Source organism: Chrysochloris asiatica, unplaced genomic scaffold (genome assembly GCF_000296735.1).
Source record: "Chrysochloris asiatica unplaced genomic scaffold, ChrAsi1.0 scaffold00027, whole genome shotgun sequence".
Classification (NCBI taxonomy): Eukaryota; Metazoa; Chordata; class Mammalia; order Afrosoricida; family Chrysochloridae; genus Chrysochloris; species Chrysochloris asiatica.
Genome location: NW_006408545.1, coordinates 18,996,426 through 19,021,631, shown reverse-complemented (window position 1 = coordinate 19,021,631; position 25,206 = coordinate 18,996,426). Strand labels below are relative to the sequence as shown.

Sequence of the window (25,206 nt, the reverse complement as noted above, 5' to 3'; positions counted from 1 at the left end):
TAGGAAGAATATGGCTGCATTGTGGGGATTGCAATCAGTGTCACCAATCAAAACGAGTGTGAAGTGTTGAATGGAAAACCAAATTGTAATGTAAATTTTCACAAAAATAACAATAAAATGTTCAAAGCAACAACAAAAAGGTAAACAGAGACTCAGAATTGTTATTGGTTGTTAAGTCCTATTTTTTTTTTTAAATAATGGATTGAGACAGCAAATAAAAGTGGAGAAAAATTATTCTTTATTGAAAAATACCAGTAATACTGACAGACTTCAAAAGCAATTCACGCTTCCAGAATACAAAGTACTTAATACATTTTTAAACCTGTTTGCAATTCAAACAAATTAACATTTTTGTAAGTCCAATTTGATAACATGACTAAAAATATTTTCCAGCTTATTATTTAAGGAGCTGCACAACCTCTCAATTGGGGACCCTGGAGCTGGGCAGGAACAGAGGTCTAGGAGGCACCTGGGACTGCGCAGCAGTCTACACAAACATCTCCACAACTTTGGTGCTGGACACAGCAATACTGCACAAGACAGCCGCCCTCCAGTGTCAGAATCTTGGGAAACAGTATATCAAAAGATAGCTTATAATTTACACACTTTCATTTAAGATTGCTTTTTAAAGAAAATCTTTAAGAACATCACTGCAATTTGATATAACTCTGAATTTGAATAAACAACTATAGTGAAAGAAATGAACTGTTACCACCAAAATGGTCTTTAATGAGCTCTAAGTAATATTTCTATGCTTTTTTAGATGCAAAAACCAATAACACATATGCAAGTTTAATTTGGAAACCACAAGTTGTGTATGTAGGCTCAGGTAGTAGCGGCGCTCACTTGTATTACTAAGTAGCTGTTCGAGTCATTCATTCCACCCGCAAGAATAGCAGCACCAAGATTTTCTACAATTCTCTATGTATAAAGCTTAAGTCATTATCCAAGTCCCATTCTTTGCATGCTCCAATTCTTGTTTAACATAAAAGCAACAGGATTTGGAGTTACTATTTGCTGTATTAAAACAATTATACAGCATCTTGTACTGTCAAAAAGCAAAATACTGTGAACGGCAGACCTTCTTCACAGCTCTAATCTGGAAGCTGCCAAGCAGTCACTGCTCGTGCCAGCAGTGGCATTTCCACAGTAAAATAGCAGAAACTAAAGGAATCATGGCACAATGGAGTCTGAATTCTTTTATCTACCATTGGTCCTGGGATTCAGTACCTTCCCCTTATAGATTTCTCTGCTGATCATTCCATCATCTTTACTGGAGGAAAGGGATCAGGTCATATAGCGGGTAATGGCTCTCAGAGCATAGAGGAGTTCTGCTTGCATCCTAGCTTCTATAAGAAGCAGATTAACATGAACCTGAATAGAAAACATAAGACCATAGACAACAGGATTAAAATTTCAGTGCATCTACTAAACATTAAAAATAAGTCAATTTTCTGTGACTTAGCTTAGACAAAAATCTTGGGTTTAACAGAATATTAATGTCAATAAAACGAAAGCTATCTGATGTTTCTCTTGGATAGATAATGTGAACTTTATATTTGATCACGTCTCCCCTTGAAGTTTTGCTAAAATTACAGAAAACGTAAACATATTAAATTTCCTACATAATCATCCTTTAGCTATTTCTATAAAGACATTTCAGAGAGACCAGATATTTCTACACAAACACAATTAAAAAGATCTGGAAAACATTTTTTCTTTTACAACAGTGACAGCCATGCCAACACCTCTCAAGATGGGCCAGCCCAACTGTCTTCTGTCTTTATTCTTTTACTCCTCCTCCTCCTCTCCTGAGATTCCCTCCCAGGAAACACCTGACACCGCTGTCCTCAGCTATTCCTCTTTGGGGTTGGTAAAGGGTTGAAAGCCTTTAAGTTAGGTGAAAGAATAAAAAATGACCACGGAAGTTACAGATTAAACAAGCTGCAATAGCTACGTACCTTCTCAGAGTGCTTAAACTGCCTCCAGAAGCTATCATACATTCGTTTGGTAACCTTTTCAGGAGTGCAAACAACAGTTTTGATATAAACTTTAAAACTTCGATCCAATAGCTGGTTAATTTCACCATAGTCATAGTCATCGTATCTGTTTTAAAATACAAAGTGAGAAATATATTTTTAGTGCATAGTTTGTTTTACTTCTTACAAAAGTGCCATTGAGTAGGTTCCAACTCAGTGATCCTGTATAGGGTTTCCAAGGAGCGGCTGGTGGGTTTGAACCATGGACCTTGTGGTTAACAGTCAGTGTTCATCCTATAGTGCCACACCAGGACTTCTTACAAAAGTAGAAACCCTCAATAGCAGGTGCAGTATTTGTATTCCTTTACTTCCCTTGTGTAGGCAACTGTACCCCAGAATGATGATAACTAGCTTTACAATGTTTAATTGGGGGTGAGAGAGTGAGTATAGAAAGCTAAGAAGCAGAGAGTTAAGGTAGAGGAGCAGACAATTTGCCAGGGCGCCAGTACTGTTTTCCTGTTAGTTGGCGATATGGAAACTCTGGCACTGGGTCCCCGAGCAATAGTGTGTATTTGCAGTCACAAACAAAAGTGTATGAGTATTGCTGAAATTCCACTGACCTGTGTTGTTGAATAAGATATCTAAGTGTGCAAATAGTGATGAGCACTGTGCTTCCATGAGGACCTGGGGTCAGATAGGACAGCCTCAGTGTCCACACTCAGGAACAGCTGCTCTGACTTGAGTTGCCCCACCCCACTGGTGATGGACTCGAGAACACCCAGGCCCTGGAGTCTCCTACTGGGTTTTCAATGGAAAAGGCAGCTCCAGTAAAGCTGATCCTACACCCACCACTCAGGAAGCAAAAGTCAGTCCTCAAACTCTGTAAAATGGGTATCGAGAGAAAGCCTGGCTTTGCTGCCAAAATAACCAGAAGTACTACAGTGTGGAGTGTGTGTGTATGTATGAGAAGTGGGCACGTAATGTCTACATTTTCTATACAACAGAATAATATGGCTGACTATTTAATAGCAAGGACTGGAGAGTTCCGATCAAGGATCACAGGGGTAGGTACTCTTCAGAAGGAAAGTAGGAGAACTGAGTTCCCAGAAGGCAAAAATATGGGTGTTAGGATGTACATAAAAGAGAGAGAAAGTGAGAGAGCGATGACATATATAAAGAAGGGTCCTGGTGTGCCACTATAGGAAAGCACTGGACTTGGAACCATAGGGTTGGCAGTTCAAACCCACCAGTAGCTCTCATAAACCATATACAGGGTCACTAAGAGTCAGAACTAACTTGATGGCACACATCACCACAACATATACAGAAAAAAGATACCAAAGGTGTTTGGTGACAAATTTTGCATCTTCTGTACTCAGGGACCACTTGTCTATACTTCTCTCCCCTCTTCCGAGAGACAGCTGTCATTTAACTTTAATCAATGTTTTGAACTCTCTTTCCTGCCTTACTAGGAGAGAGAAAACAAATTAAGTCACTTCTATGAGTCCCAGTGTGGCGCTGTGGGTTAATGCGTGAGACTGCAAAGCCATATGAACTGCAAGATTGGTGGTTCAAGTTCACCAGCTGCTTCAGGGTCACTATGGGTCAGAGCTGAGTCGGTGGCACTTTACAACAAGAACAAATGATGTATTTGTTGCTGTTAAGTTCTGTTAAAGGTTTCCAGGGAGTGACTGGTGGGTTTGAATCGCCGACTTTGTGGTTTGCAGTCCTACGGCACCACACCAGGAGTCCCCTGATGCATGAGAAGGATAAAGATACACTATTGGGAGGGGATGGTTGTGAGTGTATGTATATGTTGTTATTAAGTGCTGTCAAGTTGTTCCCAACCCATAGTGACCCTGTATAGGGTTTTCAAGGAGTGGCTAGTGAGCGGGAACCACCAACCTTGTGGTTCAAACAACTTTGCAGTTCAGCACATTAGCCCACAGTGCAACACCATGACTCCTGTATGTATATGAGAAGACTTCAAAACATTTGTAGAAAAATTCCATTATTTTTTAATTCCATTTTCCCATACACTTTCTGAACCCCTCATATGCGTGTCTACAAGTGTGTTCCATGCATCTGAATAATTCTATCTCTTTATAAACATAAGAAAATGGACTAACCTTATTCCAAACATGCAGTGAATATAGTTCCAAATGGCACGTCTAAGCATTGAGGTATCAACATCTTTGTGCATTGCCATTGTATTATAAGTAAGATTGTAAGCGATATGAAATTTTTCATCAATCAGCTGTCCTACATCCGGATAAAGGCGATTTACTAAAGAGTAACCGTGGTCTTCCCAGCAATAGTCCTAGATACAAGAAATGGAAAAAACGGAGTGCTTAAAATGAGACCACGTATAGTTGTGCAGAATGGTGAGATCTGGCGGTTGAAATTCACTGCTTTTCTAGAACACTCTAGCGCCCACATTTACTGGCACTCCAGTCCCATGTTTTCAAATGTTATATTGAAACATGGAGTCCTGATGTGGCGCTGTGGGCTAATGCATCAGACTGCAAAGTCGTTTGAACCGCAAGGTCGGTGGTTCAAGCTCACCAGCTGCTCCTTGGAAACTCTATACAGGGTCGCTATGGGTCGGAATCAACTCAGTGGCACTTAACAACAACAACAACAACATATTGAAACATACAAAGGCTTATGTTTTCTAATCAGTTATGATAGACTGGTGGACTGCCCCCATTAGACACAATTCACATTAGGAGCTGAACTTCACCACCATGGCTCAACTTTTAGCCAAAAGACAGACAAGTCTATAAGGGGAACAGTAAGTGTCACCAGGGAGATATTCACTCATTAGAACAATCAACCATATGAGAGCAAAAGGGCAGCATTTGCCCAGGGACAAGGGTCTGAAGGCAGGAAGGGACAGGAAAGAAAGAGGACGGCAAATCGTAAACACGGGGAAGAAGTGGGAAGAGTGCTCTTCTACTGTGGGGACTGCAATCAGTGTCACAGTAAAAAATGGAATTTCTTCCCTGTCACCATACCTACACAAACCAACTGTCACTGAGTTAATTCTTACTGAGTAGGACTGCACCACAGGGTTTCCAAGGTTGCGCATCTGCATGAGAGCAGACTGCCACAGCTTTCTCTTACAAAGAAGCTTCGAACCACTGACCTTTTGGTGAGCAGCCGAATCCTTAACCACTGTACCACCACGGCTCCTTCAAACCCTACATTGTTGTTAAGTGCCATCGAGTCGGTTTCAACCCATAGTGACCCTGTGTAAGGCTTCGGAGGCTGTACATCTTTACGGGAGCAGAAAGCTTCATTCTTCTCCCGTGGAATTACTGCTGGGTTTGAACTGCCCATCTTGCAGTTAGCAGCCCAGTGCTTATCCTACAACATGACACCAGGACTCCTCAAAAACCTATAAAACTCATTTAATCGTCTATAAACTGCTCTATCTGGCATTTAAAGTACACCAGACCAATTTCAAACTAATTCTCCATTAATCAGAAGTAGGAATTCTTTGCTCGAATCCCAACCAGTCCCTTTATGATCCTTTCCCTCAACAGAAGCTCATTACTTGCCTGTAGTTTTTCTGCCCTTGCCCTTGGTTCTTTGACCATACGAAAAAATCTCAAACCTTAATCCGCCTCCAAAAAATTTCCAGCCTACATGAGCCCTTTAATTTCTAATCTATTATGCTTTATATCATAATTTAACTATCGAGTACAAATATTCTACTCGTATGTACATGCTACAAATGGCAATTGTACCTGGACTCGAAATGTTGGAACATGCATCCCATGCCTGGAGAAATCCTTATAGCCATAGCTAGTATCCTCAAAGTGACGAGATACATCTCTTGCTGGTGTAACTTCTTCATCATCTGAAATAATGCAAAGAAAAAGAAAAAAAAAAAAAAAACATTGAAAGCTAGTTCAAATTAATTTTACCAATAACAAAAATAGGTCAACCTCTTATTGCCACAGAATAATTAACATTCACCAAAGTAAAGTCTTAAGGAGCTCTGGTAGCGTAGTGGTTACGAATCGGGCTGTGAACCTCAAGGTCAGCAGTTCAAAACTACCAGCTGTTCCATGGGAGAAAGATGAGGCTTTCTGCTCCCATTAAGATTTATAGCCTCGGAAACCCTGTACAGGGTCGCTATGAGTCAGAACTGACTCCATGGCACATAACCACCACCACCACCACCAAAGTAAAGTCTTAAAACTATAAAATGAAGTACTTATACTTGTCAGTAAATGGAATTAATGTACTAAAAGTAACTTCTCTGTGATAATTTTTTAAAAATGTAGTTTAATTAACTAAGCCTTTCATTCTCTTTGATATCCCCTTGTCCTTGTGTGCTCCCATACAAGATTGTACATAGGAACCCATGTGGAGAAGCAGGTAAGTAGTCAGCTATGAACCAAAAAGTTGTCAGTTTGAACCCACCAATGGCTCAGGAGGAGAAAACACCTGGCTACCTGCTCCCATGAAGACTGCAGCCTAGGAAACCCTATGGGGCATTCTACTCTTTCACATGTGGCTGCTATGAGGCAGAAATCGATTGGGTGGCACTAACTACAGTAACTGTTGTTGTTATTAGGTGCCATTGAGTCGGTACCGAACCATAGCGACCTTATCCACAGCAGAATGAAACACTGCTCAATCCTGGGCCAACCTCACTACTGTTGCCATGCTTGAGTCCACTGATGCTGCCACTTGGCCAATCCATCTCCTCGTTGGGGTCTTCCTCTTTTTTTCTGACCCTCCACCTTACCAAACATGATATTCTTCTCTACTGACTGGTCCCTTCTGACAATATGTCCAAAGTCTGAGAGATGAAGTTTGGCCACCTTGGCCTCCAAGGAGCACTCTGGCTGCACTTCTTCCAACACAGATCTATTGGTTCTTTTGGCAGCCCATGGCACTTTCAATATTCTCCTCCAACACCATAACTCAAAAGCATCAATTCTTCTACGGTCTTCCTTATTCAATGTCCAGCTTTCGCATGCATATGAGGTAATTGAAAATACCATGGCTTGGGTCAGGCGCAACTTAGTCCTTAAGCTGACATCTTTGCTCTTCAACACTTTAAAAAGGTCTTGTGCAGCAGATTTGCCTAATGCAATACGTCGTTTGATTTCTTGACTGCTGCTTCTGTGAGTGTTGATAGTTGATCCAAGAAGAATGAAGTCCTTGACAACTTCAATCTTTTCTCCATTGATAAGAATGTTGTTTAAGAATGTTGTCCAGTGATGAGGATTTTTGTTTTATTGAGATGTAATCCATACTGAAGGCTTTGTTTTATGTCCTCTTCACTTTCAGCAAGCAAGGTTGTATCATCTGCATATCGCAGGTTGTTCATGAGTCTTCCTCCGATTCTGATGCCACGTTTTTCTTCATATAATTCAGCTTCTCGGATTATTTGCTCAGCATACAGGTTGAATATGTATGGTGAAAGAATACAACCTTGTCGTACACCTTTTTTAATTTTAAACCACTCAGTGTTACCATGTTCTGTTCGAACAACTGCTTCTTGGTCCAGGTACAGATTCCTCATGAGCACAGTTAAGTGTTCCAGAATACTAAGTAATAGTTTATACTAAAAAGCATGTGCTCAAAGTGTGAACACCTTGTGGATATTCTTTAAGGTGATAATGTTGTTGTTGTTGTTGTTAAGTGCTGTCGAGTCGATTCCGACCCATAGTGACCCTGAATCAACCATATTTTGAACTTTACACATAGACTTTTTTAACTTGACTTTTAGTGTCACACAATATATACTATGATCTTTTTAACAGCTCAATGGTACCTGAAAACAATTCTAGAATGGTGAATGAAAAGAGGCCCTTGAACCACCACCTCTCCCATACTCCCTGCACTGCCCCAGCATCTTCCTGATCATTATGTTTAGGAACTGATGAGACTATGGTTAAGTAAATACAGTATTATATGACAACTCTCTATTTCTAGGCTATGGAGGAAATACAAGCTAATGCCCAGTCCTCCATTTAGATAAATGTAATGTTTTCTTTGCTATTAAAAAACATAGTGCTTTTAACATTTACAGTTTCTTCCATTCTACTATTGTCAAAATACATTTTGAGATACTATTTCTCATGAAATTACCTGGCTTATATGTTAAATCTTGCAGCCTGCATATAGATATAAGCTAGACAAAGAATTTAGATTATTGTTGTTTGGTTAATAACTAGCTCCTTTTCATAGAACTATAAAATTTTAAGGAGTTCTGGTGTGATGCTGTAGGATAAGCACTGGACTACAAGGTTGGTGGTTTAAACTCACCAGTTGCTCCGTATAATCCCTAAACAGGGTTGCTATAAGTCAGAACCGATTTAACTGTACTTAACAACAACAACGACATAGAATTTTAAAGCTGAAAGGTAGCTCAGTATTTGCACAAATTCAATTTCCTCATTTTAAACAAGAAGAAAAAACAAGGGAGAAGGAACTTGGGACTTGCTCAAGTCAACAAAGCTTATTAGCAGTATTTCAGTACCAGAACTCAAATGTCCTTTTAGTCTAGTGTTATTTTGACTAGAACTTCCTTTTTCCTTTAGGTAATGGTATAATACGGACAAACATCTTTAAAGATTGTTGTTGTTAAGTGCTGTTGAATCAGTTCCGATTCATAGCAACCCTGTACAGAGTCTCTGACGAGTGGCTGGTGGGTTTGAACCGCCGACCTTGCAATTAGCAATCCAGTGTTTATTCTACAACACCACACCAGGATTCCATTTAAAGACTGTTGTTATTGTTGTTGTTAAGTGCCATCAAATTAACTCTGACTCATAGCGACCCTGTACATGGTTTCTGAGGAGCAGCTGGTAGGTTTGAACCGCTGACCTTGTGGTTTACAGTCCAATGCTGATCCTACAGTGTCATTCTAGGAGTCTTGTTGTGAAGTACCATCAAGTTGGTTCTGACCCATATCAACCCTGTATAGGGTTTCCGAGGAGCAGCTGGTGAGCTTGAACCGCCAACCTTACAGTTCAAATGGCTTTACAGTTTGGCGCATTAACCCATAGCACCACACCAGGACTACTAGGAGTCTGGCAGAGGCAAAATTTGAGGAGTGTTCTACTTTACTTTCCTATTAACATTACATTTCAAAATAAGGAACATAGTCTTAAAAAGTAGCTAGTCAGTATTTCAGTTTCTCAAGATGTAAAACATTAAAAACTTACATCTTTTACCTTAAAAAACTTGTTCAGAAAATGTATTAAATACCTTAAAACCAGAAAAATATTAGAAGCACAATTTTCTATATATTGGTTGAAATACGCTAAAAAGCAGAGGCAATGCAGTTAGATTTATGACACATAATAAAAGTCCAGAGTACAAAGAAAAACCAGGACATAATGGGAATTATTCACTTATCTGATGCCCACTGGACATGGCTCTTGTGATCTGGGCCCTGTTTCCTAGCACTGTACTGATGATGTGTGTGTCTATTTTATGAAAATAGGTTGATACAGAGTATTGAAAAGAGAGAGCACTGAAATGTAATAGAGCCTCGAGTTAAAAATTTAAGAAATAAAACTAAAAAAGGGAGCAAACTTTCCAAACACAGACCTGAGTAGGCCTGGACAACTTATTCTTTCCACTTTCATGTAATATAATGGATTAGCTGCTGGTTTTAAAAATCATCCAAGTTGTAAAGCCTATCCTATGTTGTTGTTGTTATGTGCCGTGGAGTCGCTTCCGACTCATAGTGACCCTGCACAAGGTTTCTGAGGCTGTAAATCTTTATGGGAGCAGAAAGCCTCATCTTTCTCTCACAGAACAGCTGGTAGTTTTGAATTGCCGACCTTAAAGGCTAGCAGCCCGATTTGTAACCACTATGATACCAGAGCTCCTAGGCTCTTTAAAAAGAAAGGTATATTTGGATTCATGTTCTAAAACCTATTATTCAACAAAAAAGGTGGGGTCCTTTTCGTAATAGAAATTATATTGACTGTAATCACTGCTCTTACCTGAAGAGAAGACAAACATACTTTCTCTTTTTTCTATTTCAAAACGTGAAGCCATCTCTTCCTGACTTGCCTCTTCTTCATCGCGACATTCCTGTAACTGCTTCATTTTTTCCATGAGGGCTTCAACCTCAAAAAAGGAATCACTTACCTGAAGAGAAAACACAACTAAATGTTATATATGTCAGACACAGTATGCAATTTATGAATTTTCTTTTTCTAAAACAAATTTTCTCAAAAAATTTATAAGACAAAAGAAACAATAGAGGCAAAAACATTTTAACAACTTTACACTAACTGGATATCACTTTTTATATTTATTCAATATCAAACAAGAATTTTAAAGAAATTTCTTATCAAGACAGAACAAATCGTATAAGAGGACTTCAGATGCCACCCTTTTATGTGTGTGCACATTTGTGGTGTGTGTGCATGTGTGTGTGAGAATGTGCGTGTGTGAGCGTGTGTGTATGCGTGCGCACACAGGCACAAAAGGGAAGAGGAGGCTGTGATGACACCAGTGGCAACACCAGAGGACGTGACTGTGACCAACTAGAGGAAGGGGAACATGGGCTCAGCTTCTTCCCATCTCACCCTAATAGCTAATTCAATAGTAGCTGGCCCTGAGGGGGCACGTGCTGGTGGCTCTGAATCCTAAAACAACTCAAGTTTAGCCTCCTAGAGGGTCTTATGATTGTGTCTGTTCTTTAGTATCTACTCTAATGCCTCCATTTGGATGCAGTCAATAAATACTAATTGAATGAATAGGTATGGAGGACTAATATCACTGTGAACTTAACTGGGTGGATTTTCTATGTCAAATGAAGAAACAACATAAAGCAATTATTGTGATTATTCTTATGAGGATCCCATAACATATAATACATACTTACAGAAACATTTCCTGCTGAGTTGACCTGCATTTCATCCACATTATGATTGCCATTTGCAATGTCACAGATGCAATAGTTACTAACAGAAGGAGATCTGAACGTGTGGCCACCGTCACAATGAATTTCTGGACTTATTCCACAGCCAAAGGTGAATGAGGCAAGAGAATGATAGTGTGTGAGCAGAACTACTGCATGGACCAGTTCTGCAAGGGACCAGCTGTGCTCTTCGGCTTTTAAAAGTCCCTTACGGGGTGGGGAAAAAAAACAAACAAAACATCTTTTTATACTGGGCTGTGATGTTGGTGAAACTGCAGTTCATCACAGTATTCAATCTACACAGTATTTAATCTACACAAAACAATCACTACACAAAGCCTAATGTAACATGATAATATGGAAGCTGTATATCCCACAGGTTTTTATGAACACATTTATGAATAGACTTTAACGAAATCGGTAACACATTATTTGATTTTTTGAAGTATTGATTAAAGATGCAAGAAATGCACTTTACTTAAAAATAGTTTTAAGTAAATGCTTTTACTTAGAAGCATTTATACTTTAAATGATAGCTTAGGAATGAATGTTAGTTATTTTATTCATAGCTTAAAATTTCAAATTAAGTATAACAAATTTATGTTTAAATTATAAGTTATTATGTGAGGTGTATCTATTTTTATTATTGGGCCTCCTTAAGAAATGAGTGATCTGAACAACTCTGTTGATGTTTTCTGTGTTTAGTAGGCCCCCAGCTCATAGCAGGCCCATGTACAATGGAACCAAATGCTGCCTGGTTCCGTGTGTGATCCCCACAGTTGGTCTTAGGTCAGACTATTGGGATCCATGCACATTTTTTATGTTTATCTTAAGATACCAACATTCTCTCTTTTTTCATTATTTTATTGTATTTTAGGCATAATTTTACACAGGAAATTAGGTACCCATTTAAAATTTATGCAAATTGTTCTGTAACATTGGTTATAATTTTCACCTTGTGTCAGCATTCTCATTATTTGTTCTGTTTCCAGTGGCCTAGCCTGCCTTCTCCTCCTTGCCTTCTTATCTTTGCTTCTGGGTAAATGTTAACCATGTGGTCTGTATAGTTCATTGTTTAAGGGACACATTATTCATGGGGGATAACATTTTGTAATTCAATCTATTGTTTGGCAGAAAGGTGACTTCCATTAGTAGTTTCAGTGCTATGTGAAAAGGGTCTCTTAAGGGAACGGTTCCTCTAGTGTCTACCAGTCCAGTAACTGGTCTTTCAATGAATGAGTTTTGTTCTAAGTTTTTCTCCCATTCTAAATGGGACTTTCTATTGTGTGTCTGGTGAGAACAGTTGGTAATGACAGCTGGGCACCATGTAGTTATTCTGGTCTCAGATTAGAAAAGGCCATGGTTTGTGTGAGCTATTTGTCCTGTGGACTGGCTTTTTCCTAGAATCTTTGCTTTCCTTGATTCTCTTTTACTCCAGATAAGTTGAGACCAACGGTTTTAACTATTGATCAAAGAACTAATTTCTAATCTTGATTCTTTTCTATTATTTTTCAGTTTTCTATTTCATTTACTTCTGCTCTGATCTTTATGGTTTCTTTTTTTCTAATGACCATGAACTTCTTTCCTAAATGTCTGAATTGAAGGGTGGTTGCTGTTGTTAAGTGTTGTTGAGTCGGTTCCAACTCATAGCGAGCCTGTGTAGGGTTTCTGAGGAACAGCTGGTGGGTTTAAACTGCTGACCTTGTGGTTCACAGTCCAGTGCTGATCTTACAGTGCCACACCAGGAGTCTCTGAGTTGAAGGGTCAGGATACTAATTTTGGCCCTGTTTTCTTTTTGAAGTGTATAGTTATTGCTATAAATTCACCTCTTCACTGCTTTTGTGGTGTCCATAGGTTTTGGTATGTTGTGTTTTCATTCTCATTTAAATCTAAGAACTTTTAAACTTCATTTTTAATTTCTTCTAATACCCAATCATTTTAAAGTAAGGTTATTATTCAGTGGTGATAGCACAGGACTGGGCACTGTTTTGTTCTGTTGTGTGTAAGTTCACTATGAGTTAGAACCAACTCAACAGCACTTAACAACAACAACAAAGTGTTAAGATCACAGAAGATGCTCTGCATTATTCCGATGTTTTAAATGTTATCTCGGCTTGCTTTGTGGCCTACACTCAGGTCTATTCTGGAGAATGTTCCATGTGCATTGGAGAATACTGTATACAGTGCTGTTGCAGGGTGGTATGTTCTATAGATGTCTGTGAGGTTTAGTTGGTTCACTGTTAGATTATCTTTGTTGAGCTTCTTTCCAGTTGTTCTATCACTGAAAGTGGTGTATAAGTCCTGGTGTGGCGCTGTGGACTAATGCGTCAGACTGCAAAGTCGTTTGAACTGCAAAGTTGGTGGTTCAGGCTCACCAGCTGCTCCTTGGAAACCCTCTACAGGGTCGCTATGGGTCAGAATTGACTCCGTGGCACTTAACAACAACAACCACTATTAATGTAGAACTGTCTATTTCTCTTTTCACTTCTGTTACTTTAAGTATTTTGGGGCTCTGTTAATAGGTGTGTAAATAGTTATTATGGTTATCTTCTCTTTTTAGTCATTATACAAGTATATATATGGTGCTTCAAAAACTTTGTGGAAAATGGAATTAAAAGAAAACATAATTTTTCCACAAAATTTTTGAAATCCCGATTAACACTCTTCTTTGCCTTTTATAAAGGATTTTGACTTAACGTTTATCAGATTATTACTGCTATTCCTGCTCTCTTATTTACTGTTTGCTTGAAGTAATGTTTCCCATCCTTTGAGTTTTAACCTACTTAATGTCTTTGTGTCTAAGGTGTCTCTTGAAGGCAAGATATTGATGCATCATTTTTAATCCATTCTGCCACACTCTGACTCATGAATGGTACATTTAAATAATTTACATTCAGTGTGATGGGAAGATAAAAATTTAGTACTGCCCTTTCATGCTTTTGTGTGTTTCTTTGCTTAATTTTCTGTGCTAAGTTCTTTTTTATATATGTAGATTTTCTTTTCCTATACTTCTTTGTTGATTTTGTGTTTACTGAGTCTCTGTGATTTTCTTCATTTTGGTGAGAAGATTTATTTTCTTTGTGGCTAACTGAAATTTACCTTTATCTTCCTAAGTTTAAAACAATCTATTATATCTCTCGAAATAGAAGGTGTAAAACTACACCATTTATTTCCTCTTAATGTTTTGAAGTTATATCACTGTTTTCAGACGGAAACTCTGGTACTCTGTATTCATCTTTATTTTCGTTTTGAGAGTTCATTATCTGGGTTGGCATCTAGGTAATGCTGTTGTGTGATTGGTCTCAAGTTATTGTCTGATGCTATTGGTACCGTCTGAAGGGTTCCAGGTGATGAATGCCTGACTTTGATGAAACAATGGAACCAACCCCTACTAGCAACAAATTCTTCACCACAATCACCTCCACTTGGTGTACATACAGCTTTTAAATAACTGAAAAGGCTTCAAGCCTTTTCTTGCACTAAAGTAAGACCTAACAAGAACATATGCACTTGTTCCAAATCACCTACAAATCCCACTTAAAGACAAAGTTAGGAATTAGCTTGTTTGTAACCTGGGGACTGCCTGTATTTTTTAAGGTTGGTCTGATTTTTCAAATTCTCTTAATTTCTGTTTATCTGAGAATATCCTAGTTTCAGCATATTTTAAAGGCAATTTTGGTGGATGTATGATTCTCGAAAGGCAATTTTCATTTCCTTTCAGTTTTGTATGTATTATATACCACTGCCTTTTTGCTCAGAAATCAGTGACCTTTTGTAAGTGAGATTTCATTTTTCATGAGCTGTTCTCAGAATTCTTTGTTTTTGGTTTTGAAAACTTTGATTATGTTATATCTTGGTGACTTTCTTTTGAGGGGTCAATCCTACAGGGTTGCTATGGGTCGGAACCAACTCGATGGCACTTCACAACAATAACAAATCTTACATGCAGGCTCACTGAACTTCACTGAAAGATGAAAATTTTATCTTTCACATTAGTTTTCTGTCAAATATACCTTAACAAATTCTCTCTGTGCTTTTTATCTTCTTTAGGAATTCCAATTATGTGTAAATTCTTTATCTAGATAGTGTCCCACATAATTCTTAGGCTTCTTCATTCTTTATCTGATTGTTCCTCACACAGATTAGTATCAAGGATTTGTCCTCTATCTCACTGATTATTTCTTCTACTGCTGTAATTCTATTTCTATGTGCTTCCATTGAGTTATCTATGTCTTACAATAAATGTTTATCTCTGGATTTCTAGTTGTTGTTTTCTGTTATTTCTAATTGTTTGTCATTTTATTCTTCCATTGTTCTCCTGAATTCTTCTAGGGCTTTGTTGGTTTGTGTTTTTCTTGATCTCTTTGTTGTTGTTGTTAAGTGCCTTTGAGTCAGTTCTGTCCCATAGAAACCCATAGGGTTTCCAAGGAATGGCTGGTGAGCTTGAATTGCAGACCTTGTGATTCAAACTGACCTTGTGGCCCAGTGCTTGTCCCCCAGTGTGACACCAGGACACTTTAGGGATCCTATGTTGTTGTTGTTAAGTGCCGTCGAGTCGGTTCCGACCCATAGCGACCCTGTACAGGGTTTCCGAGGGTGTAAATCCTTACGGGAGTAGAAAGCCTCATCTTTCTCCCGCGGAGCGGCTGGTAGTTTCGAACCGCTGACCTTAAGGTTCGCAGCCCGATTCGTAACCACTACGCTATAGTTAAGTTTTTAAATTCCTTATCAGGTAGTTTGATTACCATCTCTTCTTCAGGTAGGGTTCCTTCCCCTTTATTTTACTTACTTTTTAGAGCCATCTAATTCTGTTTCTTCATATGATTAGTTCTTGTTTGCTAAGGCATTCATGAGAGTGGAGGAGGATGAGTAGGCCGTTTCCCTGATATTGGGTGACAAATGTGGTCAGGAACCCTCAACAGTCTTCATGGATTTACGGAATCCTTCTGAAGATCAAAGCAGAATATCTCTGTGGCTGCTAGATAATGCCTCCCAAATGGATGGGGTAGGCCCTGGTGTATGTGTGAACTGTTGTTTCAGTAGATGGTGGGGAATGAAGAGACTTCAGTGCATATCCAGTTAATCTGCTGGAATTGTGTAGGTTGGGAATGTGTGATGGTGCAGTAGGCCAGGCATTAGAAGGCGGCACTATGAACTCCTGCTTGTTGTTAGGCAAAGGTGCAGATGACGAACACCCTGTTTCACTCAGGAGTCATTTACACTGTATCTTTCAGCTACTGAGGATTCTACAAAGTTGCCTTCCTATGTTCCTCAACCAGAACACTGCTTGTTTTGTCTAAAGATGGCCACACTGTGTTGGGTCAGCGGGTAGGGCATCTATGATCCATATGTTTCCGTGTTCACTGTTTACTCCAGCTTCTCCTTCCATTTGGTGTTTAACACTTCATCCTTCTGCTTGCTGCTTGCTTAAGGTTCCAAGACTCTCATCAGCATCCGTTTCACTTGGTTCCTTGTGTCTTTGCTCGAGGTGGGGTAGGAGGAGAGGGATGTCATGGTATGTCTAAACCACCATACTGTTCTGCTGCCTGATTGAGCCATAGACTTTCCATCGGCTGAAATTCAGGAGTAGACTGCCAGGTTTTTCTTCCTAGTCTGTTTGTTTGGAAGCCGCTGAAACCTGTTCAGCTTCATAGCAACACAGAAGCCAGAGTGGTGGACATGCATGAGATGCCCCACAGGGAGCAGAAACTGGGTCTCGCCTGGAAGGGGAAAATTCTCCCAATGAGCCACCACTGCCCCTCGTCCAGCAACTTAACATGCGGAAAATCCCGAAGCCATAAAATCATACTCTAAAAATTATTCTCAAGGTGCTATGTTTAATTAAAGTTTGTGTCCCTTCTGCTTCGTTACCCATCTTATAAGCTTGCATGATTATTTTTCTTATTTGATGATATACTAGACAAATAAGGCCTAATTCATATCCAAATCTTCTATCATCTTCTTAATTTGATGTTGTTAAATGCTATCAAGTTGGTTCTGACTTATAGCAACCCCGTATAGGGTTTCCGAGGAGAGGCTAGCAAGTTAGCGGTCTTATTTGTTGTTAAGTGCCATCGAGTTGGTTCTGACTCATAGCGACCCTGTAAGGTTTTCCGAGGAATGACTGGTGAGCTTGAACCACTGACCTCATGGCTCAAGCCAACTTTGCAGTCTAGTGCATTAACCCACAGTACCACACCAGGACTCCCACTTTTCTTATTAAGAAGCTTGAAATAAGTAACAGTATCTAGCATGTACTATAAACTAAAAAGACAAGACCAAACAACATATTGTGTTTTTCAAAATTTTCTACTACATGGTAAGACACTTGTAGAAAATGCCAATCTGTGTTTACTCTACTACCCTTTTAACCAACACAATTAGAAGAAACTAGTTTAAAATGTCATTTAAAAAATACAGACACCTGAGATATATTACTTATGACTTACCTCAATGTGTTCTTTGGTAATAAGCCAGGGTCTATGGGCTAACACTTTGTTGAGTTCTCCTAAATTTTGTAGTTTTTGAGGAGCATTCTCTAAGCCATTGAGCCACTTGGGGTCCCCACCAACATGAAGGAAGTCATTTACATGGAGGTTCACTAAGTAGGAACACTGATGTCTTGCTGCAGCCTTGAGAGGAAACAGAAATATTACCCTGATTGTAAAAATTAAAATTCTAAACAAATCCTTTAGAAGGTGCAAAAATTGCTTAGCTTTTTATTAGTATGTTTAAATTTTTTCTATAAATTACAGAAATGAAGTTTTCTTATAAACATTTAAAACATTCAAATATACCATAGGAACCACCTCAGGAAATTTCCAAGAACAAACAATGAACAAACAATAAACATAAGAAACTTTAGAAATTCTATGCGCCAACTTTCAGAACCTCAGATTACGAAGAAACTTTAATTAAGGTGTCAACTACAAAATAATGGACTACTAGGGAGCTTCAAAAACTTCATGGAAAATTCAATTTTTTCATGAATTTTAGAAGCATACTTACAAATAAGATTAGAGACATGTTAAAGTGAACTATTTATAATAATGAAACACATCTTGTGCGTTATTTCAGTTTCTTATTTAATGCAGGATGTCCTCAGGAGTGTATAAATACATGGTTATTTTATGTCAGGAGGCAGGGGGCTCTGATACTTTAGAGCAGGAGTAGGGAACGTCTGGCCCTCAGGCTGTATGTTGTTTTTTGTTACGTGCCGTTGAGTCAGTTCTGACACATCACTAAGTGACCTTGTATAGGGTTTTCAAAGAGAGGCTGGTGAGCTTGAATGGCCGACCTAGCGGCTCAGACTGACTTTGCTGTCCAGTATATTAACCCACAGCACACCTGGATTCCAAGGCCTGAAAAATCATTTGGTCTGGTCCTGCCAAGGCAACCACAGTTCCAACTATCACGTTGTTTTTGTTGTTGTTAAGTGCAATCAAGTCAGTTCTGACTTACAGCAACTCTGAGCAGCAGCTGGTGGGTTTGAAGTGCCAACCTTGAGGCTTAAACTGACCATGTGGTCCAGCACATTATCCTGCAGCACCACACCAGGCCATCACATTGTTGTTGTTAAGCGCCACTGAGTTGGTTCTGACCCATAGCGACCCCTCATAGGGTTTCCAAGGAGTAGCTGGTGAGCTTGAACCGCTAACCTCACGGTTCAAACCAGAACATTAACGAGCAGCATCACACAATGACCCCAGGCCATCACATTAGGGGTGAGTTAATGAAATGTTTGACTAAACATAGTAGGCTAATGTCTAGGGTGATAATTTTGTATGGCCCGCAAACAACATTACAAATTTTGGCAGAAAAGGTCCCCTTTCCCGCCCCCAGGCCTTGCTGTAGGGCATACCTAGTTAGAAAAAAGAAAACTAAATACTATCTAACAGGAATCCTATTACAAGCCAGGGTATAAGTATTCATCCCTGTGTTTACAGCATTAAATATTTCCAAGAGATCAATAAAAACAGAAGTTTTCACTAAAAATTTACAAACCATTATTCCAATATAGTGGCGATAATGAAGAGGTAAAGGCCCATCCATTTGCAGTAGATAGTGTTGAGTTTTTAAGAAACTTTCTAAATATTGTGGGTGAAAAACCATCACTAATGTAATGTTATCTAAACGACCCAAAGCAGCAAAAGAATCTGCAAATAAAGCGTGCATCTGTGCGTCTTCACTCCCCACTTGGAGAATCTGTATAAATAAGAGAAAAACTACTGTTACAGAAAGGTAAATAGATGTTCAAGGAAAAAATACACAAGCATTGTGTTCTAAGGTCATTAGGAAGCAAATTAGATTTGGTTTAAGAGAGCGAGGTTACAATTCCACAAATTTAAAGTCAATTGGTAACAAGGAAGAAGAATAAACAGTCACATACTCTCCAGTAAGGGATAAACAACATAGGCTGAACATTCAAGGCCATCTAGCAAGATCAGCAGTTCAAATCTACCAGCTGCTCCCTCAGGACAAAGATGAGGCTTTCAGCTCCCATAAAGGTGACAGCCTCAGAAACCCTATAGAGGGTTGCTATGAGGCAGAGCGGACTCAAAGATACACAGTAGCAGCAGCAGGCAGGATGCTAGTCAATTTGGCCAGAATTCCGATAAAGAGCCGATTTAGATGATTAAACTTGTAGAATTTAACAGATACTAAAGCCTTTCATTATAACAACGCCTATTGCCATTCAATTTAAAGAGAACCAAAATTAACTCAAAGTAAGCATCACTTGTGAAAACTTTATATAAAATACATAAATCTAAAAACCTCTTTATTTATATTTAGAACTAAAGATTCAATCTAGCATTGACACAAGCTTGTGAAGATAGTCACGACTAAGTCACCAGGGTTTTGAACCAGTTCATTCCTGTTAGACTCCTGCAGAGAAGGTGCATTTCTAGCCCAAATAAAAGGGAGACTGCAAAAATCTGGAGGAAAAATTCCATTATCCTTTAGTTCTATTTTTCCATGAAGCTTTTAATGCCCCCTTATATACTGAACTAGAGTCTCCATTTTAACAAGGTTCCTAGGTGATCCTTAGGCTTCCCTCCTGGGGATCTTGTTGAAATATAGATTCTGACTAGGTGCAAATGCTCGGCAGGGGTCAAGCCTGAATAACCTGGGTTCAGGTTCAGGTTTGGGTTTGAGTTGAAAACCTGCAAGTAACTCAGTTTATATTGTTGTTTAGTGCCCTCGAGTCAATTCCGACTCATAGCAACCCTATACAGCGTTTCTGAGCAGCCAGCTGGTGAGTTTAAACTGCCGACCTTGTGGTTAGCAGTCCAGTGCTTATCCTAAAGCACCACAATAGGATTCTTCTGCTGTTGTTGTTGTTAAGTGCCATTGAGTTAGTTTCGACTCATAGTGACCCTATACAGGGTTTCCAAGGAGCAGCTGGTGGGTTTGAACTGTCGACCTTATGGTTAGCAATCCAGTGCTGATCTTACAGCACCACACCAGGAGTCCAGGACTGTCTTATGGGCACACCTAAACAACATCAAAATATGAGCAGAGTGCCATTAGTCAAAAACACGTTTTGGGTTTCCTTGCTTCAATATGGGTGTTAAAAAAGCCTCGTGAAGTACTAGAAATCAACATGACTACAAACAGCTTTCTAATCCCACATATTCACTGCCAGAGCATCATGATTAACTGTGATCAACTCTGCGTAAAACATGTTGTTGGACTACAGTTGCTGAGATGCCAAGATGTGGGTCACAAAAGCATTTCCTTAAAAGCATACAGTTCACTATGTACTCTCACAGACATACCTCCTGTTCTGGGATGAATCTGCTTGGTCCGTGTCCCAGTGGTCGAGGAATTCTAATACCAAGTTCCTAGAAAAGAAAATGACACCATCTCAGGCCTCTGGTAGTAAACAACATGAGCTGAGGCTACAGGAATGAGAGGGAAAAACATCCAGTTGAACAGAGAAAGGTTTGTTTTGGTGGTTTGTTTTCATGACTATATGTACATACCAACTCTTCTGTTTGCATCACATAGCTAACAACAGCTTATAAACATGATGCTGACTAAAACCAATAAAACCTGGTTCACTAAAATCAGAGTTTTGCATAAAGTCCTTGGCAGAATGTCTAGAACAGAAAGTTCAGCACATATCAGCCAACCCTGTGGATTATCAGTGATACAAAATAAGACCAATGTGGTTGTACATCCCAACCAACCAAAATATCAATGTCAGGAAATGAAAAAGCAGTAACTTTTACTTAGATGTCTTAATCCAAGGACATGTAGTTTTTACACACTACATGGTAACATCTCACAGTAAGAACAGAAATATTAAAAAATCAAAAGTTCTTTTAAAAAAAAGAATCCACACAAAAAACTAAGATTGTAGGACATGTGTAATGAGGTTGATTAAAACAATTTTAGAGAGTAATTCTGTGTGTAAGTTTGCCTTAAATTAGCTGTTTATAGGATGTCATCAACCTCATTTATTATTTTAGAGAAATGGAGAAATTAATAATTTTCTGTCTTCTGACATAATGAATGTAGACAGGCTACTTATGAGACAGTGTACCATTGTTAACAAAACTGATGATCAACCCCCACCCCAATAAAGTTTCTTTATATAAACAAAAGCAGAATAATATAATTCAACCTCTTTGTTTTGAGGCCCAGGCCCTATCAAACTGGTCTCTATAAAAACTAAATGTAAAAAGCTAAAGTGGATAGAGAGAAACACTGTTAACTGACGGTACATGGAGGGGATTATAATCATTGTAATGAAACAAGGTGTATGATTTGTTGAATGTAAAATTGATGATATACCCTGTAAACTTTCACTTAATCCACAATAAAAACCTTAAATTAAAAAAAAAGAAAAACAAAACAACTAAATGTAAAAAGTCTCTAAGCAGTGACGCCAGAGATGGAGGCAGAGACGATGACATGGAGAGATGGAGCGGCTGGAGACTTTAGACCCAGAGAGGGAGAGGGGCTGTGTGCTGATGACTGGGGGGCAGGCCTGCAGGGTATACCCTTTGGTTGGTTGATGATGCATGGAGGGGGTTGTAACCATGGCAATGAAATGACATACGATAAGATGAATGTAAAGCTAATGCTCTCCCATGTAAACTATCACAATAAAACATTTTAAAAAGTCTCTTTAGAGTCCATGTACTACAGATTAACCCTTGCTTACATAATTACGTATTAATATTATTTCGACCCTCTCCCTGATGCTTCCAAAATTTCTTCATGATATAAACCAGTGCTTTCCCTTTAAAGGAGAAAAAAAATGGAGGGAGGGGCAGACAGAGAAGGGCATTTGGCAGGAACTGAAGAAATTTGGTTCAACCAAGTAAAAACCTTTTGAGCAGAATAGATTTTTTAAAATTAAACATGCAGGACAAAATTGAAGAGACGTTAAGATTCAGATTCAAAGTAGGTTATATGTGTATTTGTCAACTGAATCCATAATACACAAGGTAAAAATGGAATGAAAAGATAGCGGAACTTGTCCAAGTTTTGAAACCCCCTCATATAAATATATAATTCAAATGACCTTGCATTTGAGGTCAGTGATTTTCCAGTCACCAATAGAGGACCTTTCATCAATAAAGTACACTACAGAGTAGCACGCTGTTGTTGTTAAGTGCTGTGGAGTTGGTTCCAACCAATAGTGACCCTGTATAGTGTCTCTGAGGAGTGGCTGATGCATTTGAACCACCAACCTTGTGGTTCAATGTAACCTAGCAATCCAGCACCAGGACTCCATAGAGTAGCATAGCATCCTTTAAAAGACTGAAGCAGTTCTACCTGGGCTGATTTAATAATGTCTCTAAGATATACTACCAAAAGCCAGATCCATTGCTGAAAAGTCGATTCTGAATCACAAAGACCAGATAGGGCAGAGGAGAACTAACTGTTAGCTCCATAGTTTCCAAGGTTCTAATTTCTACTCCCGTAAAGATTTACACCCTCGGAAACCCTGTACAGGGTCGCTATGGGTCAGAACTGACTCAATGGCACTTAACAACAACAACAACAATCTTTACAGAAGCAGACTGCTACCTCCTTCTAGTGAGTTAGAACAGCTAACTTTTCCATTAGCAGCCAAGCGTTAACCTCTACACCAAGGCACCTCTAAGATGTACTACAAAAAGGAAAGTTTCCTGCTTTATCCTACAAATGCATTGGCAACCAGATTGATAGAACATGGGTCTCAAAACAAAGAGGATGAATTATATCATTTTGATTTAGTTTCTAAACCAAATACATAGTTTATATACCAAACTATTATAAAACAAGTCTTATAATTCCAAGAAAGTGGCTATCAATACTTCCGAAAATGCAATAGTTTCATATGTGCAATGACCACAGTCTTTCCTAAAGATCCTATGTAATTCTCAAATCTCAGGAATTAGTATCATTGGCTCCCCTTCCTTGAATCTTCCATGGTTAAATCCTTCTTTCCTGGTTCCTTTAGAGCGAAAAGCTATGCATTTAAGAATAGGATGCTTAGAAAAAGCAAATTGTTCAGAATGGATTAGAGATTCATTAACTTAATAACCTCTTAGTGTTAAGATTGCATTCATTCCTTGATGAGATACCAGTCTAGCAAGACAGCTGAGGAGAGAAGAATGGGAAAATGAATGCATCTTTGATATTCAAGACTCCCATTTCTTTTTATTTTTCTAAACCTAAGGTTAATCCTAGGTAAATAGACTTTTACTCAGCTCACACTTCAATTATCAATGTCCTACTAAGCTAAAGAGGTTGTAGGTGTTTGTGCCATTCTGTAAAAGCAGAAAGGGAAATGTTAAGTGCCCTTGAGTAGGTTTCGACCCATAGTGACCCTGTATAGGATTTCCAATGAATAGTTGATGGGTTTGAACTTCAAAGTAGTGGGGGGTGGGGGGGGAAGGGAGGAAGTAAAAGAAAAGATTGGGGTACGGAGACAGATTTTCTAGCTTTCATTAATTTTTGTTGAGAAACAGAAACACTGATTAAGACTGATATAATGGAAAATAGTATTAGAATCACATAAACTTAGTCTCGTAGTTTTAGAGACCATACACAAAAGTTGTACCGTATCTTCTTTCTTAGCTAATGTGGTTGTTGTGTGCCATTGGGTTGGTTTTGACCCACAGTGGCCCTGCATAGGGTTCCCGAGGAATGGCTGGTGAGTTTGAATTGCTGACCCTGCAATCTAGTGCATTAACCCACAGCACCGCAACCAGGATTCTTAGCTAATAAACTAGGTAAATGATAAGGATACCAGAGCATGACACGATCTTTTATGCCCAGTAGAAGATAGGGGCTGACCTGGGGTACCCATGATGAGTTGAGAGATAGGGGCTGACCATGGGGTGCCCATGATGAATTTATCCCAGTTCATCTACTGGCAGGAAGAGGATCATTAACCCTATCCTAACCCAGCCTCTCACTGCACACAAAAACCAGAGCACTAAACTCTAGGATAAACAGGTGACAGACAATTACCATGAAAGTGGATGATGACATTGGTTTTATAAAGATTCCTCATCTTGGGAAATGTACCAAAGAAAAGCACAAAAATACAATAATGCTTAAAAATATTTCCCCTATCCATCAACTGTGGAGTGGAGATAAAAGTAAAAAGCAGACGCAGAAGATTTGGGCCGAAAACATGACCCTGCTAGTCCTAATCTATAAAATAGAGTAAGTGATGATATTGTAAATAGTGGTAACAGCAATACCAGCTATCTTACAACATTATAAATTAGAGACGATTTTACAAACCACTTACATACAGCCAAACCCTTCATAACAGACTCAGGTCTTATTTTAGGTGCAAAGTCCAACAAACTTGGTTATCTAGTTTCTCTCATAAGCAGTAGAGTACAAGTGAAGTGGTACGTCTAGATCCTGGCTGGCACGCTGACAGCAGTCAATGATATGAGATTCATTTAGTTAATTGCCTTTTAGTTTTCTGCCTATTCCTTAAATGACATAAATAAGCAAAAAGTAATCAGCAGCAGCAACAGCAACACCTAACATTTACATCGTATCTGTAGCCAGAGAGTGTTTTTAAATCTATTATCTGTACACAAACAGCATGTAATGTTATCTATGATGATAGCATCTAGAATATGTATTTGGTTTTTCTACACTTCATGAAAAACAAGTCAGGGTTTCAGATTGATCCTTACATCAGTCTATGAGGTAGTTACTATCACTGTTCCCATTTTACATAGATAATGGCTGAAAGCCCTGGGATGTTAACCCATAGTTTTGCTCACAATCAGTACTACTAGTGGTGGAGATGAGTCCGGGTATGGCACTATGGGTTAATGGGCTGGACTG

The 25,206-nt window shown here is 39.0% G+C and overlaps 1 protein-coding gene across 4 annotated transcripts in view; it reads right to left on the bottom strand.

Annotated features, from left to right (window-relative positions):
* Positions 1 to 215: 215 nt before the first annotated feature.
* SESN1 (sestrin 1) overlaps positions 216 to 25,206 on the bottom strand; it is a 160,605-nt gene continuing 135,614 nt past the window's right edge. For 2 of the 4 annotated variants that reach the window (XM_006839943.1, XM_006839944.1), the window contains exons 2-10: positions 20,667 to 20,732; positions 18,892 to 19,092; positions 17,337 to 17,519; positions 10,852 to 11,094; positions 9,962 to 10,109; positions 5,732 to 5,844; positions 4,109 to 4,299; positions 1,962 to 2,106; positions 216 to 1,374 (exon numbers count right to left, since the gene is read on the bottom strand). In XM_006839943.1, the coding sequence (XP_006840006.1) occupies positions 1,288 to 1,374; positions 1,962 to 2,106; positions 4,109 to 4,299; positions 5,732 to 5,844; positions 9,962 to 10,109; positions 10,852 to 11,094; positions 17,337 to 17,519; positions 18,892 to 19,092; positions 20,667 to 20,732 (1,377 nt within the window). In that variant the 3' untranslated portion in view covers positions 216 to 1,287. Of the gene's footprint in view, positions 1,375 to 1,961; positions 2,107 to 4,108; positions 4,300 to 5,731; positions 5,845 to 9,943; positions 10,110 to 10,851; positions 11,095 to 17,336; positions 17,520 to 18,891; positions 19,093 to 20,666; positions 20,733 to 25,206 lie in introns of those variants that run through there. The other 2 variants (XM_006839946.1, XM_006839945.1) reach the window with 2 other exon arrangements.